Raw genomic sequence first — 18,605 nt, 5'->3', positions numbered from 1 at the left:
AGGTAGCGAGGCAGTAGCAGTTAGGTAGCAGGGCAGTAGCAGTTAGGTAGCAGGGCAGTAGCAGTTAGGTAGTGGGGCAGCAGCAGTTACGTAGCAGGACTGCAGCAGCTAGGTAGCAGGGCAGTAGCAGTTAGGTAGCAGGGCAGTAGTAGTTAGGTAGCGAGGCAGTAGCCGTTAGGTAGCAGGGCAGTAGCAGTTAGGTAGTGGGGCAGTAGCAGTTAGGTCGCGAGGCAGTAGCAGTTAGGTAGCGAGGCAGTAGCAGTTAGGTAGTGGGGCAGTAGTAGTTAGGTAGCGAGGCAGTAGCCGTTAGGTAGCAGGGCAGTAGCAGTTAGGTAGCGAGGCAGTAGCAGTTAGGTAGTGGGGCAGTAGTAGTTAGGTAGTGGGGCAGTAGTAGTTAGGTAGCAGGGCAGTAGCAGTTAGGTAGTGGGGCAGTAGCAGTTAGGTAGTGGGGCAGTAGCAGTTAGGTAGCGAGGCAGTAGCAGTTAGGTAGCGAGGCAGTAGCAGTTAGGTAGTGGGGCAGTAGCAGTTAGGTAGTGGGGCAGTAGTAGTTAGGTAGCGAGGCAGTAGCCGTTAGGTAGCAGGGCAGTAGCAGTTAGGTAGTGGGGCAGTAGCAGTTAGGTAGCGAGGCAGTAGCAGTTAGGTAGCGAGGCAGTAGCAGTTAGGTAGTGGGGCAGTAGTAGTTAGGTAGCGAGGCAGTAGCAGTTAGGTAGCAGGGAAGTAGTAGTTAGGTAGCAGGGCAGTAGCAGTTAGGTAGCGAGGCAGTAGCAGTTAGGTAGTGGGGCAGTAGTAGTTAGGTAGTGGGGCAGTAGTAGTTAGGTAGCAGGGCAGTAGCAGTTAGGTAGTGGGGCAGTAGTAGTTAGGTAGCAGAGCAGTAGCAGTTAGGTAGCGAGGCAGTAGCAGTTAGGTAGTGGGGCAGTAGTAGTTAGGTAGCGAGGCAGTAGCAGTTAGGTAGTGGGGCAGTAGTAGTTAGGTAGCAGGGCAGTAGCAGTTAGGTAGCAGGGCAGTAGCAGTTAGGTAGCAGGGCAGTAGCAGTTAGGTAGCAGCACTGCAGTAATTAGGTAGCGGGGCAGTAGCAGTTAGGTAGCGGGGCAGTAGCAGTTTGGTAGCGGGGCAGCAGCAGTTAGGTAACGGGGTCTTTCACTTATCCATAAATTGTCTGTATTTACCCTAACCATTACAGAAGAACCAGAAAAGCCTGTCTCGTTCCAGCCTCCCATAAACTCTTTGTTATACAGGTGGAACAGGAAGCCATCATTGCTTTTAAAGCTATGTGCTGGGCTATTATAGTGCAAAGCCCTGCAAGGGGATTATTGAAGTCTGGGGTAAAATCTCAATTTATACTGTAGATCTATAACGACATCATGAGAGCCACTGCAGCCATCCTATTGGTCCTCTGTCTCCTGGTCATCAGTCACGGTAAGATACCATCATCTGAAACATGCTTGATCAACTTGGAATTGATCAAGATTTTATTGGTGCAATCTACTCATATGTCTTTGTCTCTATAGCATGGGACTGTCAGGAGCTAGTGGACATCAAGAATCTGATGCAGACTGATGTAGGACTGGGCAAGTGGTTGCAACAGACACAATTAAAATGTCCTACTACCCGGTAGGTGATAAATGGGTCTACCTGCCTGGTTCCCTGAATCATATCACTGTAGGACCAGCAGGGATCTGGGGTATCAACAAGGCAGACTCAATTCACAAGTGTGTGGCCGGTAACTGGGTGCAAGCTGCAGGTAAGTGGAGAGCATTACTCAATATTTATCCAGAGGGCACATGCTTCTTAGCTTTGCTGATACCATCAGGGTGTTGAAAAGTTATTCATGTTTTACAGTTTTAACATGTAAGTCATTTGGCAGAATTCACAGATACGTCCTCCCGTTTGCTTGTCTGTCCGTCTGTCTTTGTTGTCTTCAGGCCTTCTGAAACAGGTGGATGCTGGAGGTGTTCAGTTTATTGTTGGACGATACTCCATACTGTCGGACACGCACAAGGCACCAGACACCCCTTCCATGGACAGGATTGCCAGGAGCTGTGAAGTACTACAGTTGTGGACCCTTTGGGTGCTGGGCAGTCAACAAGAATGATGATATCTACTTAATGAGTGTAAGATCTGGGAAAGAGTGTGAGAGCTGGAGCAGAGTAGTAGAGGATGGAGAGTGTCAGTTTATAAAACTGTTTCATATTATAACTGTTGAAATTGTCATTAAACCCTGATTGAATCTGTTTGTTTCCAGCTGAATCAAGACTGCCTAAACAAGGGGTGGAGTCCCATTGACGGCAAGCTTTTTATGATTGAGGTGGAAACTGATGGTAGTGGGGTCAACTTTTTGGGTGATGTTTATACTAGGTAAGGTTGTGTTAGGTTCTGAACAAACAGAGTAAAAACTCACAAAAAGCTCAAACTAAGTTCATTCACCCACTGGGTTAAACAACTGCAAAATACAAAAACATGATTGCACAAACACACATATTTTTGTCCTCCCACTAGCCGGAATCAACTCCTTGCACATCTAGACAGCCAATACATTTCTGTTACTATTCAATAACTTGTTTGGTTCCTCTCACTGGTTTAGTCATGGCCCCACCTGACGCTAAAACCTTTGTGGTCTGTTCCTTCTCACTCCATCTGACCTGTGACCTGGGCCGAATTCCTCTCTCCTCCTTAATCCACGCCTGTCCTCCCTTACCTGTGACTGAAACCAGACATTTGCCCTGTGCTTCCCCCTTAGGATCCATGAGATTCAACAGTAACATGTTTGACAGAATGTAAACTTTCTTCATTCCCATGTCTCAGTCAACAACTTTCCATATACCTACAGTACCAATCAAAAGTTAGGACACAACTACTCATTCAAGGGTTTTTCTTTAGTTGTACTATTTTCTACATTGTAGAATAATAGTGAAGACATCAAAACTGTGAAATAACACATATGGAATCGTGTAGTTACCAAAAAAGTGTTAAACAAATCAAAACATATTTAATATTTTAGATTCTTCAAAGTATTATCACATAGTGATCCAAGATGGCAACCCACCTCACCCAATGTGATACGGATCCGCAATTCTTTTTTAGACCTTACAGCTAGAACCTCCATCAGAAGCTAGCCATCAGATGCTAATCAGCTAATTAGCTACTAGCTAGTTAGTCATTGTTAGCCACTGCTAGCGGCCTTTAGCTCTAGCTCAGACACCAGCCGCTTTCACCCTGGATAATACCCGCCAGTCTGCTCAGTGCGATATCAACCCTGAGAATATTGGACTGCTTTTCTCCACCATTACTCCAGATTACTCCATTACTGGACCATTATTCCAGATCACCACAACTAGCTAGCTTCTACCGAGTGGCCCAGCCCCAAAGCTAGCCTTTGAGCCAGGCCCATCTCCCGGCCTGCTCAGTGGACCCTATGATCACTCGGCTACAAAGCTGATGCCCCCCGGACTCTTCACTAGCACGACTAGAAACCATTACATCGCCGGATTCCTGCCGTAAGCTCTGGACCTTTGCATCGGATCATCGCAACTAGCTAGCTGCTACCGAGTGGCTATAGTGGCTAACGCCCTTGTCCCGAAGCTAGCACCAGTTAGCCCCGAGCCAGGCGCATCTCCCAGCTAGCAAACAAAATTACTCCAGCTACAATACCTCTTTTGCCAATTGGCCTGGACCCTTTGTCGACACGGAGCCCCGCCGATCCATCACGTCTGGTCTGCCGACGTAATTTCGTCCGATGTTCCCTCAACCGGCCTTTGTCGGACATCGGTGAAGACGCTTCTGCTAGCCCCGGCCTGCTAACCTTTATGAACGCCGTGTCTCCCGCTTGCTAGCGTAGTAACGACTTCCCCGTTTCATTTATTGCTGTTCACTGGACCCTATGATACCTGGCTCCATAGCTGATGCCTGCTGGACTGTTCATTAATCACGGTACTCCATATTGTTTATTTTGTTTATCTGTCCGCCCCAGACTTCGAACTCAGGCCCTGTGTGTAGTTATTTGACCCTCTCTGCCCATTCATCGCCATTTTACCTGTTGTTGTTGTCTTGGCTGATTAGCTGTTGCTGTCTTACCCGTTGTTGTCTTAGCTAGCTCTCCCAATCAACACCTGTGATTGCTTTATGCCACGCTTAATGTCTCTCTAATGTCAATATGGCTTGTATACCGTTGTTTAGGGTAGTTATCATTGTTTTATTTTACTGCGGAGCCCCTAGCCCCACACAACATGCCTCAGATACCACTTTTCCCCCTCCTCCCACAAATGGGGTGACCTCAACTAGCATAACTAGCACCTCCAGAGATGCAACCTCTTTTATTGTCACTCAATGCCTAGGTTAACCTCCACTCTACCATACCCGTGTCTGTTCATTATGCCCTGAATCTTTTCTACCATGCCCAGAAATCTGCTCCTTTTATTCTCTGTCCCCAACGCAATAGACAACCAGATTTGATAGCCTTTAGCTGTAAAATCAAATCAAAATCAAATCAAATGTATTTATATAGCCCTTCTTACATCAGCTGATATCTCAAAGTGGTGTACAGAAACCCAGCCTAAAACCCCAAACAGCAAGCAATGCAGGTGTAGAAGCACGGTGGCTAGGAAAAACTCCCTAGAAAGGCTAAAACCTAGGAATAAACCTAGAGAGGAACCAGGCTATGAGGGGTGGCCAGTCCTCTTCTGGCTGTGCCGGCTGGAGATTATAACAGAACATGGCCAAGATGTTCAAATGTTCATAAATGACAAGCATGGTCAAATAATAATAATCACAGTAGTTGTCGAGGGTGCAACAGGTCAGCACCTCAGGAGTAAATGTCAGTTGGCTTTTCATAGCCGATCATTGAGAGTATCTCTACCACTCCTGCTGTCTCTAGAGAGTTGAAAACATTGGGTCTGGGACAGGTAGCATGTCCGGTGAAAAGGTCAGGGTTCCATAGCCGCAGGCAGAAAAGTTGAAACTGGAGCAGCAGCACGGCCAGGTGGACTGGGGACAGCAAGGAGTCATTATGCTAGGTAGTCCTGAGGCATGGTCCTAGGGCTCAGGTCCTCCGAGAGAGAGAAAGAAAGAAAGAGCGAAAGAGAGAATTAGAGAGAGCATACTTAAATTCACACAGTGTCACGTCTTCCACTGAAGTCGGTTCCTCTCCTTGTTTAGGCGGCGTTCGGCGGTCGGCGTCACCGGTCCTCTAGCCACCGTCGATCCACTTTTCATTTTCCATTTGTTTTGTCTTGTCTTCCTACACACCTAGTTCTCATTTCCCTCATTAAGTGTTGTGTATTTAACCCTCTGTTCCCCCCATGTCTTTGTGTGGAATTGTTTGTTGTAAGTGCTTGTGCACATGTTTACTGGTGCGCGTCGGGTTTTGTACCCATGTTTGTTATTGCTTTATGCCGTTGGTTTTGAAATTAAACTGCTCCGGCTATTACCTAGTTCTGCTCTCCTGCGTCTGACTTCACTGCCACCAGTTACGCACCCCTTTACACACAGGACACCGGATAAGACAGGGTAAATACTCCAGATATAACAGACTAACCCTAGCCCCCCGACACATAAACTACTGCAGCATCAATACTGGAGGCTGAGACAGGAGGGGTCAGGAGACACTGTGGCCCCATCCGATGATACCCCCGGACAGGGCTATCCGATGATACCCCCGGACAGGGCCAAACAGGCAGGGTATAACCCCACCCACTTTGCCAAGCACAGCCCCCACACCACTGTGGGTCAATTAACTTTGTCGGAGTGGGTTCACTGATTATAGTTTGTGAGCTAGGCAGGCTACTGCCTGGGAAGGTCAACCACTCAGAAGTACGAGATGGGGAGGGGTTGACCTCCGGTCTCCCCACTGGAAGCCCGAGGTAGGGGGAGTTGGGGAATCTATCAAATAGCGCACCTCTAACTTTGTACAGTACTAATGCAATTAGTAATGCAATTAGTTGTGAAATTTAGTTTGTGTGTTTCTTGTTTGAAGTGCAATAATCAGGTTCTCTTCTTTATAAGTGTGTTATTCTATATGTGTATTTGTGTGATACAGGATTTGTGCAATTTAGTTTTATTTGTGTGTTTTTTGTTAGCAATAGGGTAATAGTGTAATAATTAGATTCTCTTTTTTATTTGTATTTATATACTAGAATTTCTTTCTAATTTCTATTTGTCTTTGTTACTTATTTTTGATATTTATAGTTTTAAATGTTATGATTATTTATTTGTGTTGTTCCAAATGTCTGAATATAAATGACAGTTAGAGCAGAATGGTGTTTTTGTTGTTGGCGGGGGGGGGGGGGGGGGGGGGGGGGGGGGCATTGAAGTGGAGGTTCGCCAAGGGAGCCATGCAAGCTAGAACCACCACTGCGTACATACAACATCTGTAAGATCCCTCAGTCAAGTATTGAATTTCAAGCACATATTCAACTATACAGACCAAGGAGCTTTACAAAAGCCTCATAAAGAAGGGCAGTGATTGGTAATTGGGTAACAATGACAAATCAGATATTGAATATGTCTTTAATTTAACATTTATTTAACTAAAATGTAATTAAAATATAGGACAAAACACACATCACGACAAGAGAGACACCACAACACTATATAGAGACCTAAGACAACAACATAGCATGGCAGCAACACATGAAAACACAGCATGGTAGCAACACAACATGACAACAACATGTTAGCAACACAACATGGCAGCAGCACAGCATGGTAGCAGCACAGCATGGTAGCACCGCAAAGCATGGTACAAACATTATTGAGCATAGACAACAGCACAACAAGGCAACACAATGAACACATCAAACGAATACACGTTTTGGCCTAAATGCAAAGCCTTATGTTTGGGGCAAATCCAACACAACACCTCACTGAGTAACTGCCTCCTTATTTTAAAGCATGGTGGTGGCTGCATCATGGTATGGGTATGCTTGACATTGGCAAACACTGGGGAGTTTTTCAGGATGAAAAGAAACAGGATGAAGCTAAGTACAGGCAAAATCCTAGAGGACAACCTGATCAGTCTGTTTCACACCAGACACCGGGAGAGGAATTCACCTTTCAACAGGACTAAGACAAATCTACACTGATTGGTTACCTGCTAAATGACTTAAATGTAATGTAAATGTAAGACAGTGAATGTTCTTGAGTGGCCAAGTTACAGTTTTGAGTTAAGTCTGCTTGAAAATCTATGGCAACACTTGCAAATTGCGGTCTTGCCATGATCCACAACATCTTTACATAAACTATATGTCACGCCCTGACCATAGTTTGCTTTGTATGTTTCTATGTTTTGTTTGGTCAGGGTGTGATCTGAGTGGGCATTCTATGTTGTGTGTCTAGTTTTTCTGTTTCTGTGTTTGGCCTGATATGGTTCTCAATCAGAGGCAGGTGTTAGTCGTTGTCTCTGATTGGGAACCATATTTAGGTAGCCTGTTTTGTCATTGTGGGTTGTGGGTGATTGTCTATGTGTAGTGTTTTGTGTCAGCACTTTATTCGATAGCTTCATGTTCGTTGTTTGTTATTTTTGTTAGTTCGTTCAGTGTTCTCTTTTCTAAATAAATTCAAGATGAACACTTACCATGCTGCATATTGGTCCTCTCTTTCTCCCAACGAAGATCGTGACACTATATGACCTAGTGTGGCCTAGCCTGAACCACTTAAACCATCCCAAGACCATTATTTCTCCACCACCAAACTTTACAGTTGGCAATATGCATTCGGGCAGGTAGCGTTCTCCTGGCATCCGCCAAACCCAGATTCATCCGTCGGACTGCCACCTCAATTACCTCGACTAAGCTGTGCCCTTCCCCCCCACACACACACATTGACTCTGTACCGGTACCCCCTCTATATAGCCTCGCTACTGTTATTTTACTGCTGCTCTTTAATTATTAGTTTAAAAAAAAAAATTACTTATCCATTTTTTACTTAATACTTATTTATTTCAACTGCAGTGTTGGTTAAGGGCTTGTAAGTAAGAATTTCACTGTTTGACCGGAATAAAAAGTGTGCCTGTTCACTACACTCTGCTCTCCTGCACCTGACTTCGCCTCCGATACACACTACTAACAGCATTTCACTGTAAGGTCTACACCTGATGTATTCGGCGCATGTGACAAACACAATTTTATTTTTATTTTATTTGAGATGGTGAAGCGGGATTCATCACTCAAGAGAAGGCGTTTCCACTGCTCCAGAGTCCAATGTTGGCGAGATTTACACCACTCCAGCCGACGCTTGGCATTATGCATAGTGATCTTAGGCTTGTGTGCGGCTGGTCGGCTATGGAACCAATTTCATGAAGATCCCAACGAACAGTTCTTGTGATGACATTGCTTTCAGAGGCAGTTTGGAACTCGGTAGTGAGTGTTGCAACCGAGGACAGACTATTTTTACGCGCTACACACTTCAGCAGTTGGCAGTCCAGTTCTGTGAGCTTGTTTGGTCTACCATATCGCGGCTGAGCCGTTGATGCTCCTAGATGTTTCCACTTCACAATAACAGCACTTACAGTTGACCGGGGCAGCTCTAGCACGGTTGAGCTCTTCAGTAAGGCCAATGTTTGTTTATGTAGATTGCATGGCTGTTTGCTCGATTTTAGACACCTGTCAGCAACGGGTGTTGCTGAAATAGCTGAATCCACAAATGTGTAGTTGTGTCCACATACTTTGTATATATAGTGTAGCTTGAAGAATATTTTAAAAGAGAAATGGGCAAATATTGCACAATATAGGTGTGCAAAGCTCTTATGAGACTAACCCAAGAAGACTGTAATCGCTGCCAAAGGTGTTTTTACCATGTATTGACTTGGGGGGGGGGGGGGGGGGGGGACGTATATAATCGAGGTACATTTGTGTTTTATATTGCATTAATTTAAAAGAATATCAGTTTTCTTTCACTTTGACACTACAGAGTATTTTGTGTAGATGGTTGACAAAAAAATGCTATTATATCTGTTTTAATCCCACTTGGTAATAAAAAATTTGAAGAAATCCAAGGTGGGTGTGGACTTTCTATAGGCACTGTATTTCAAAATGTAAACATGGGAAATGCATATTACAATGTAAACACAGAAAACATGAGAAGAACAAAAGAATGATCTGTGTCATCAGGTGACATTAACACAACCCTTCTCTCTCCCGGACACCGGACACCATCAAGTCTTCGTTTAACAGGTGGAACAGGAAGCCATCATTGGTGAAAGGTATGTGCAGGGCTATAAAAGCTCAGTCTTGCAAGGGGACAATTGAAGTCTGGTGTACAACCAAACTTATACTGTAGATCTACAGAGACATCATGAGAGTCACTGCAGCCGTCCTACTGGTCCTCTGTCTCCTGGCCGTCAGTCATGGTAAGTTACCATCATCTGAAACATGCTTGCTCAACTTGGAGTTGATGAAATTTGCTCCATAATGTCATCCTCCTTTTTCTTGGTGTACTCTACTCATATGTGTTTGTCTCCATAGCATGGGACTGTCAGGAGGTAGTAAACATCAAGAATCTGATGCAGATCGATGCAGGACTGGGGCAAGTGGTTGCTACGGACACAAGTCAAGTCCCCTACTACCTTGTAGGTGATACATGGATCCGCCTGCCTGGTTCCCTGAAGCATATCACTGTAGGACCAGCAGGGATCTGGGGTGTCAACAAGGCAGACTCAATCTACAAGTATGTGGCCGGTAACTGGGTGCAAGCTGCCGGTAAGTGGAAAGCATTACTCAATATTTATCCAGACGACACCTTCTTTTTAGCTTTCCTGATATCATCAGGCTGTTGATTTTTTTTAAAATTGTAACTTGTAAGTCATTTGGCAGTACTGACAGATATGTGCTCCTTGTTTGCTTGTCCGTCCGTCTGTCTGTCTTTGTGGTCTTCAGGCCTTCTGAAACAGTTGGATGCTGGAGGTGAACAGTTTATTGTGGGGGCTAACATGGACGATACTCCATTCTGTCTGACACGTAGTGCCACAGTTGGCTACAAGGGTCCAGGCTCACCCCTTCCATGGACAGGATTGCCAGGAGCTGTGAAGTACTACAGTTGTGGACCCTTTGGGTGCTGGGCAGTCAACAAGAATGATGATATCTTCTTAATGAGTGTAAGATCTGGGAAAGAGTGTGAGAGCTGGAGCAGAGTAGTAGAGGATGGAGAGTGTCAGTTATTCTAAAACTGTTTCATATTATAACTGTTGAAATGGTCCTAAAACCCTGATTGAATCTGTTTGTTTCCAGCTGAATCAAGACTGCCAAAACAACGGGTGGAGTCACATTGAAGGCAAGCTTTCCATGATTGAGGTGGCAACTGATGGTAGTGTCTTTGGGGTCAACTCTGCGGGTAGTGTTTTTACCAGGTAAGGTTGCTACTGAACTATGTGTATAATAATGGTATACCTTTAATTATAATTCTTATCCTTACTGTACATGCTTAGTGAAGCTCTTTACACAACAACTAAAATACTGTAGATACATAAATAAAATCAATCAAATATAATCAGATCTAAACTCATAATAGACTTATAAAGAAATGTGTAGACAGTGTAAGGTAAAATATGTAAAGTGGGATGTCCTGTAAAGCTACAGTTTGTGATAAAAACAACAACTTCCCAGACACCCCACCACTTGTTTTGGTAAACAGCTGAGGAATGTAGTTAGAGACATGTAACTACTCTCAAATTCATACATGGAGCTACGGATGCAAAGACACATAAATGATTTGTTAAAAAAAAAATGTAACATGTTTTTTAAAGCTATACATTGTTTGTTTACAATAACATTGTTTACAAACAATTGAGTAAAAACTTACATTTTAGCTTCTGATGTGGTTGAATAAAGCTCAAGAGGCAGAAGTTACATTCTTAAAAATCAATGGCTATAATCAATTATTAAAGTCCAAAAATGGATGTACTTAAAAAAATTGATAATCTTTAAACATGAACCCCAAACTTTTCTTCAACACAGAGACGGCATCACAGCCAGTAAACCAGAGGGCACCGGATGGAGCAATATCCCAATGTGTATGCGCATGGGCCACGTGACCTACGACCTGGGCCGTCTTTGGGTCGTCTCCAAGTCTGGCGTCACCATGGTGTGCACACCTTAGCCTCTCCTCTGCATCTGAAGGCCGTTCGGGATCTGTCTAACGTTTACTTGCTAACTCATTGATCTCTCTTTCTGGAAATTTCAACATTAGTTAATAAAAATCCTTAATTTTAAAACCTATTGCTCTACCTATTATTTTCAATTCTTCAATGATCTTATTGACATAAAAAAAAAAATGTATTTGATATTTTCTTGATCACTCTTTGATTAACACTTCAATAGATCTTTGCCATGGCTGCTATTTAACTGTAGTGTAAACTTGGGCACGGTCATGTTGCTCACAATCCACATGGGTTTTGCTGTGCTTCAGAGGTCATCAATAGGGTTGGATGGAATCCTTGTCATTGTTTATTATCTCATTATATAATAATTTCTTGCAAAAATAAAGCATTCCTTTTGAAACTATTGTAATTTCTGTGTTATTGTTTTTTTTGTTATCATATTGAACAGAGGGATTTTAGGTTGCTCTGCCAAAGGTGATTTTAGCATCGAAATCATGGTGGGGCAAACTCAACCAATTTTTTTTTAGATACATGCCAGCAAAGCCACTGCACAACACAAACTGCCCACAAACTGATAGATCCTACATAAAGCTGTCCCAACAGCAGAGCTTTCCTTTCAGCACCATGGAGTGAATCCTTACCACCACTACACCTGGCTATCAGCGGAGCCTGGCAACCTGGTCTCAGAGTATTTAGTATTATTCTGTACGTAAATCCGAAACACTCAATTTAGTATGATATGTTACATTTTGTATGGTATTTATTCATTTGTGGATGTCCATTACCATTTGTATGATATGTTACGAATTACAATTGGTATTATATGTTAAGAATTTGCAAAGCGTACAATATGTTACAAATTCTGGCTAGGTGGCTAACGTTAGCTAGTTGGCTTTACTCTTCTTAGGTAGGGGAATAACTTTTTCTTCCCTCCAGGCCTGAGGGTGCACACTTTCTAATAGACTTAACTTGAAGATACGGCAAATAGGAGTGGCAATATCGTCCGCTATTATCCTCAGTAATTTTCCATCCAATTTGTCAGATCCCGGTGGCTTGTCCTTGTTGATAGACAATTTAAAAAACACTGTTTGTTGTTGGCATGTCATGCCTAAGTTTGCTCTTCTTGCCAATGAAAAAATCATTAAAGTAGTTGATAATACCAGTGGGTTTTGTGATGAATGAGCAATCTGATTCAATGAATGATGGAGAGGAGTTTGCCTTCTTGCCCAAATTTTCATTGAAGGTGCTCAAAGCTTTTTACTATAATTCTTTATGCTATTTATCTTTGTTTCATAGTGTAGTTTCTTCTTCTTTTTATTAAGTTTAGTCACATGATTTCTCAATTTACAGTATGTTTGCCAATCGTTTGTACAGCCAGACCTATTTGCCATCTTTTTTTGCCTCATCCCTCTCAACCATACAATTTTTCAATTCCTCATGTGCTGGACTATAACACTTTGGTGCTTAGTAACCTTATCAAACAACTCTACAAATATAGCACCTACCAAGTACAGTAGGTGGGTCACAAAGGAAAACAACGGAAGCTTTAAAATCACTTATATTGTGGCATTGTTGAATACTCGTTTTTAATTGTCTTGAAGGGCATTCTAGAGCGTGCATTATTTCTCTCTAACGAACGGTATATCAAAACATTAGAATTCAATGGCAAGTTCATTCTTACATGTTCTACATTTGAGCTGCTTTTGAACCTACAAAAGTTCAATTCAAAACATTATTGGCATTGTTGAATTTGATTATCATAATAGCAGGCCACGACTGATGGTTTGGTTAGCTAAATTGGTAAGTCTCTGTTTGGTTACCAAGCCAACTATTGTAGCTATCTATACTGAACAAAAACATGCAACAATTTCAAAGATTTTACTGAGTTACAGTTCATTTTAGGAAATCATTAGGTCCTCATCTATGGATTTCACATGACTGGGAATACAGATTGTTGGTCACAGATGCCTTAAAAAAAAGTGGGCCTCACAATGGGCCTCAGGATGTCATCATGGTATTTCTTTACATTGAAATTGCCATCATTAAAATGCACTTGTGTTCGTTGTCTGTAGCTTATGCCTGCGCATACCATAACCCTACCTGCACTCTTTTCACTGCAAACCGCTCGCCCACACAATGTCATACAGATGGACTGCATTAGGCCAGATGGACATACTGACAAATTCTCTAAAATGACGTTGGAGGCGGCTTATGGTAGAGAAATTAACCTAAAATGATCTGGCAACAGCTCTGGTGGACATTCCTGCAGTCAGCATGCCAAGTGCACGCTCCCTCTAAACTTGAGATATCTGTGATATTGTGTTATGTGACAAAACTGACCTTTTATTGTCCCCAGCACCTGTGTAATGATCATGCTGTTTAATTAAATGTAGTGCCACACCTGTCAGGTGGATGGATTATCTTGGCAAAGGAAAAATGCTCATTAACAAGGATGTAAGCAAATTTGTGCACTAAATTTGAGAGAAATAAAAATGTTGTGCATATGGAGAATATCAGCAATCGTTTTACTTCAGCTCATGAAACAACAACACTTGTGTTTATATTTTTGTTCAGTGTATATTATTAAAGGGTTTGTGTGTGTGTGGAGGGTGGGGTTATATCATCCTCCCATTAACTTTTCCTTGGAACAGGTTGTTTGTAAAATATAAATAGCTCATTAAAAGTTTCATGGGGGTTAAAAGCTGTTTGCAGGGCTACTGCATATAATGGGAAAAGTCTGTGTTCAACCAAACTGCAACCAAACTTGTACTGTAGATCTACAGAGACATCATGAGAGCCACTGCAGCCGTCCTATTGGTCCCCTGTCTCTTGGTCATCAGTCACGGTAAGTTACCATCATCTGAAAAATATTTTTACAGGCAGTTCTACATTAAACTTGGAATTGATCATCAAGTTGGCTCCATAATTGAATCCTCCTTTTTTGCTGCTATACTCTACTGATGTGTCTTTGATCTGGTGTCTCCATAGCCTGGGACTGTCAGATTGTAGTGGACATCAAGAATCTGATTGTCACGTCCTGACCATAGTTCTTATGTGTTTTGCTTGTTTAGTGTTGGTCAGGACGTGAGCTGGGTGGGAATTCTATGTTGTGTGTCTAGTTTGTCTGTTTCTGTGTCCAGCCTAATATGGTTCTCAATCAGAGACAGCTGTCAATCGTTGTCCCTGATTGAGAATCATATATAGGTGGCTTGTTTTGTGTTGGGGATTGTGGGTGGTTGTTTCCTGTCTCTGTGTTTGTGTTCTGCCCCAGATAGGACTGTCTCGGCTTTCACGTTTGTTATTTTGTTATTTGTTAATGTTCATCGTTTATCGTCATATTAAACATGTTGAACAATAACCGCGCTGCATTTGGTCTTCTCCTTCATCCCAGGAAGAAAGCCGTTACAGAACCACCCACCTTACCCGGACCAAGCAGCGTGGAAACGGGCAGCAGCGACAGCAGCAGTGGTACAAGGAGGAATGGACATGGGAGGAGATTCTAGACGGAGAAGGACCCTGGGCAGAGCCAGAGGAGTGTCGCCGCCCCAAAGCGGAGCTGGAGGCATCAAAAGCGGAGAGGCGGCATTATGAGGCGCTAGCAAGGCAGAGCGGCTGGAAGCCCGAGAGGCTCACCCAAACATTTCTTGGGGGGGCCTAAAGGGGAGTGTGGCGAAGTCAGGTAGGAGACCTGCGCCAACTTCCCGGGCTTACCGTGGAGAGCGAGAGTACGGGCAGACACCGTGTTGTGCGGAAGAGCGCACAGAGTCTCCTGTACGTGTGCTTAGCCCGGTGCGGGTTATTCCACCTCCCCGCACTAGCCGGGCTAGAGTGAGCATTGAGCCAAGTGCCATGAAGCCGGCTCAACATATCTGGCCTCCAGTACGTCTCCTCGGGCCGGTGTACATGGCACCAGCCTTACAAATGGTGTCCCCGGTTCGCCAGCATAGCCCAGTGCGGGCTATTCCACCTCGCCGCACTGGCAGGGCTACGGGAACCATTCAACCAGGTAAGGTTGGGCAGGCTCGGTGCTCAAGGGAGCCAGTACGCCTGCACGGTCCGGTATATCCGGCGCCACCTTCCCGCCCCAGCCCAGTACCATCAGTGCCTACACCACGCACTAGGCTTCCTGTGCGTCTCCAGTGCCCTGTTCCTCCTCCACGCACTCTCCCTGTGGTGCGTGTCACCAGCCCAGTACCACCAGTTCCGACACCACGCACCAAGCCTCCTGTGCGTCTCCAGAGCCCTGTACGCACTGTTCCTTCTCCCCGCACTCGCCCTGAGGTGCGTGCCCTCAGTCCGGTACCACCAGTTCCGGCACCACGCACCAGGCCTATAGTGCGCTTTGAGAAACCAGTGTGCCCTGTTCCTGCTCCCCGCACTAGCCTTGAGGTGCGTGTCTCCAGTCCGGTGCCACCAGTTCCGGCACCACGCACCAGGCCTACTGTGCGCCTCAGCAGGTCAGAGTCGGCCGTCTGCCCAACCCCGCCTGCACTGCTCGTCTGCTCAACGCCGTCTGCACTGCTCGTCTGCCCAGCGCCGTCTGAGCCATCCGTCTGCCCAGCGCCGTCTGAGCCATCCGTCTGCCCAGCGCCGTCTGAGCCATCCGTCTGCCCAGCGCCGTCTGAGCCATCCGTCTGCCCAGCGCCGTCTGAGCCATTCGTCTGCCCAGCGCCGTCTGAGCCATCCGTCTGCCCAGCGCCATCTGAGCCATCCGTCTGCCCAGCGCCATCTGAGCCATCCGTCTGCCCAGCGCCATCTAAGCCGTCCGTCTGCCCAGCGCCATCTGAGCCGTCCGTCTGCCCAGCGCCATCTGAGCCGTCCGTCTGCCCAGCGCCGTCAGAGCCGTTCGTCAGTCAGGAGCCGCCAGAGCCGCCAGCCAGTCAGGAGCCGCCAGAGCCGCCAGCCAGTCAGGAGCCGCCAGAGCCGCCAGCCAGTCAGGAGCCGCCAGAGCCGCCAGCCAGTCAGGGGCCGCCAGAGCCGCCAGCCAGTCAGGAGCCGCCAGAGCCGCCAGCCAGTCAGGAGCCGCCAGAGCCGCCAGCCAGTCAGGAGCCGCCAGAGCCGCCAGCCAGTCAGGAGCCGCCAGCCAGTCAGGAGCCGCCAGAGCCGCCAGCCAGTCAGGAGCTGCCAGAGCCGCCAGCCAGTCAGGAGCTGCCAGAGCCGCCAGCCAGTCAGGAGCTGCCAGAGCCGCCAGCCAGTCAGGAGCTGCCCTCCAGTCAGGAGCTGCCCTCCAGTCATGAGCTGCCCTTCAGTCATGAGCTGCCCTCCAGTCATGAGCTGCCCTCCAGTCATGAGCTGCCCTCCAGTCATGAGCTGCCCTCCAGTCATGAGCTGCCCTCCAGTCATGAGCTGCCCTCCAGTCATGAGCTGCCCTCCAGTCATGAGCTGCCCTTCAGTCATGAGCTGCCCTCCAGTCATGAGCTGCCCTCCAGTCATGAGCTGCCCTCCAGTCATGAGCTGCCCTCCAGTCATGAGCTGCCCTCCAGTCATGAGCTGCCCTCCAGTCCAGAGCTGCCTCTAGTCCGGAGCAACCATTCAGTCCAGAGCTGCCTCTCTGTCCGGAGCTGTCCTTCAGTCCTGAGCTGCCTCTCTGTCCTGAGCTACCCCTCTGTCCTGAGCTACCCCTCTGTCCTGAGCTACCCCTCTGTCCTGAGCTACCCCTATGTCCTGAGCTACCCCTCTGTCCTGAGCTGTCTATATTTAGGAGGGGCCTTGGTGAAGGTTCCTGGACCATGGTCGGGGGCGAGGGTCGCCACTCAAAGGACGCTAAGGAGGGGGACAAAGACAGTGGTGGAGTGGTGTCCTCGTCCACCGCCGGAGCCGCCACCGCGGACAGATGCCCACCCAGACCCTCCCCTTGAGTTTCAGGGGTGCGTTCGGAGTCCGCACCTCAGGGGGGGGGGGGGTACTGTCACGTCCTGACCATAGTTCTTATGTGTTTTGCTTGTTTAGTGTTGGTCAGGACGTGAGCTGGGTGGGAATTCTATGTTGTGTGTCTAGTTTGTCTGTTTCTGTGTCCAGCCTAATATGGTTCTCAATCAGAGACAGCTGTCAATCGTTGTCCCTGATTGAGAATCATATATAGGTGGCTTGTTTTGTGTTGGGGATTGTGGGTGGTTGTTTCCTGTCTCTGTGTTTGTGTTCTGCACCAGATAGGACTGTCTCGGCTTTCACGTTTGTTATTTTGTTATTTGTTCATGTTCATCGTTTATCGTCATATTAAACATGTTGAACAATAACCGCGCTGCATTTTGGTCTTCTCCTTCATCCCAGGAAGAAAGCCGTTACACTGATGCAGATCGATGCAGGACTGGGGCAAGTGGTTGCTACGAACACAAGTCAAATCCCCTACTACCTGGTAGGTGATAAATGGATCCGCCTGCCTGGTTCCCTGAAGCATATCACTGTAGGACCAGCAGGGATCTGGGGTGTCTACAAGGCAGACTCAATCTACAAGTATGTGGCCGGTAACTGGGTGCAAGCTGCAGGTAAGTGGAGAGCATTACTCAATATTTATCCAGAGGACACCTGCTTCTTAGCTTTCCTGATACCATCAGGGTGTTCTTGGAAGAATTATTCATGTTTTACAAGTTTAACATTGTTATTGTTAGTCATTTTGCAGTACTCACACATAAGTGCTACTTGTTTGATTGTCCGTCCGTCTGTCTTTCTTTGTGGTCTTCAGGCCTTCTGAAGCAGTTGGATGCTGGAGGTGAACAGTTTATTGTGGGGGCTAACATGGACGATACTCCATTCTGTCTGACACGTAGTGCCACAGTTGGCTACAAGGGTCCAGGCTCACCCCTTCCATGGACAGGATTGCCAGGAGCTGTGAAGTACTACAGTTGTGGACCCTTTGGGTGCTGGGCAGTCAACAAGAATGATGATATCTTCTTAATGAGTGTAAGATCTGGGAAAGAGTGTGAGAGCTGGAGCAGAGTAGTAGAGGATGGAGAGTGTCAGTTTATAAAACTGTTTCATATTATAACTGTTGAAATTGTCATTAAACCCTGATTGAATCTGTTTGTTTCCAGCTGAATCAAGACTGCCTAAACAAGGGGTGGAGTCCCATTGACGGCAAGCTTTTTATGATTGAGGTGGAAACTGATGGTAGTGGGGTCAACTTTTTGGGTGATGTTTATACTAGGTAAGGTTGTGTTAGGTTCTGAACAAACAGAGTAAAACTCACGAAAAGCTCAAACTAAGTTCATTCACCCACTGGGTTAAACAACTGCAAAATACAAAAACATGATTACACAAACACATATATTTTTGTCCTCCCACTAGCCGGAATCAACTCCTTGCACATCTAGACAGCCAATACATTTATGTTGCTAGTAAATAACTTGTTTGGTTCCTCTCACTGGTGTAGTCATGGCCCCACCTGACGCTAAAACCTTTGTGGTCTGTTCCTTCTCACTCCATCTGACCTGTGACCTGGGCCGAATTCCTCTCTCCTCCTTAATCCACACCTGTCCTCCCTTACCTGTGACTGAAACCAGACATTTGCCCTGTGCTTCCC

The 18,605-nt window shown here is 45.9% G+C and overlaps 2 protein-coding genes and 1 pseudogene across 2 annotated transcripts; all 3 read left to right on the top strand.

Moving 5' to 3' along the window:
* Positions 1-1,361: 1,361 nt before the first annotated feature.
* LOC120032265 lies at positions 1,362-2,359 on the top strand (annotated as a pseudogene).
* A 6,926-nt stretch (positions 2,360-9,285) lies between these two features.
* LOC120032340 (fish-egg lectin-like) lies at positions 9,286-11,495 on the top strand. Its single transcript, XM_038978390.1, has 5 exons — positions 9,286-9,340; positions 9,456-9,689; positions 9,867-10,084; positions 10,218-10,336; positions 10,944-11,495. The coding sequence occupies exons 1-5, from the start codon at positions 9,286-9,288 to the stop codon at positions 11,083-11,085; spliced, it is 768 nt and encodes a 255-aa protein (XP_038834318.1). The 3' UTR covers positions 11,086-11,495.
* Positions 11,496-17,375: 5,880 nt separating this feature from the next.
* Positions 17,376-18,234, top strand: LOC120032058 (fish-egg lectin-like). The gene is made up of 3 exons (XM_038978001.1): positions 17,376-17,571; positions 17,769-17,986; positions 18,118-18,234. Exons 1-3 carry the CDS (start codon positions 17,376-17,378, stop codon positions 18,232-18,234), a joined length of 531 nt encoding a protein of 176 aa, XP_038833929.1.
* The last annotated feature ends 371 nt before the right edge of the window (positions 18,235-18,605 follow it).

Source organism: Salvelinus namaycush, chromosome 38 (genome assembly GCF_016432855.1).
Source record: "Salvelinus namaycush isolate Seneca chromosome 38, SaNama_1.0, whole genome shotgun sequence".
Classification (NCBI taxonomy): domain Eukaryota; kingdom Metazoa; phylum Chordata; class Actinopteri; order Salmoniformes; family Salmonidae; genus Salvelinus; species Salvelinus namaycush.
Note: the sequence above shows the minus strand (reverse complement) of the source record. Positions and strands in the feature narration are given on the sequence as shown.

Coding starts and splice junctions, on each gene's coding strand:
- LOC120032340 (XM_038978390.1), top strand. CDS start 9,286: ATGAGAGTCACTGCAGCCGTCCTACTGGTCCTCTGTCTCCTGGCCGTC. Junction 9,341..9,455: donor TCTCCTGGCCGTCAGTCATG/GTAAGTTACCAT, acceptor TTGTCTCCATAG/CATGGGACTGTCAGGAGGTA. Junction 10,085..10,217: donor ATGATATCTTCTTAATGAGT/GTAAGATCTGGG, acceptor GTTTGTTTCCAG/CTGAATCAAGACTGCCAAAA.
- LOC120032058 (XM_038978001.1), top strand. CDS start 17,376: ATGCAGATCGATGCAGGACTGGGGCAAGTGGTTGCTACGAACACAAGT. Junction 17,572..17,768: donor TAACTGGGTGCAAGCTGCAG/GTAAGTGGAGAG, acceptor TGTGGTCTTCAG/GCCTTCTGAAGCAGTTGGAT. Junction 17,987..18,117: donor ATGATATCTTCTTAATGAGT/GTAAGATCTGGG, acceptor GTTTGTTTCCAG/CTGAATCAAGACTGCCTAAA.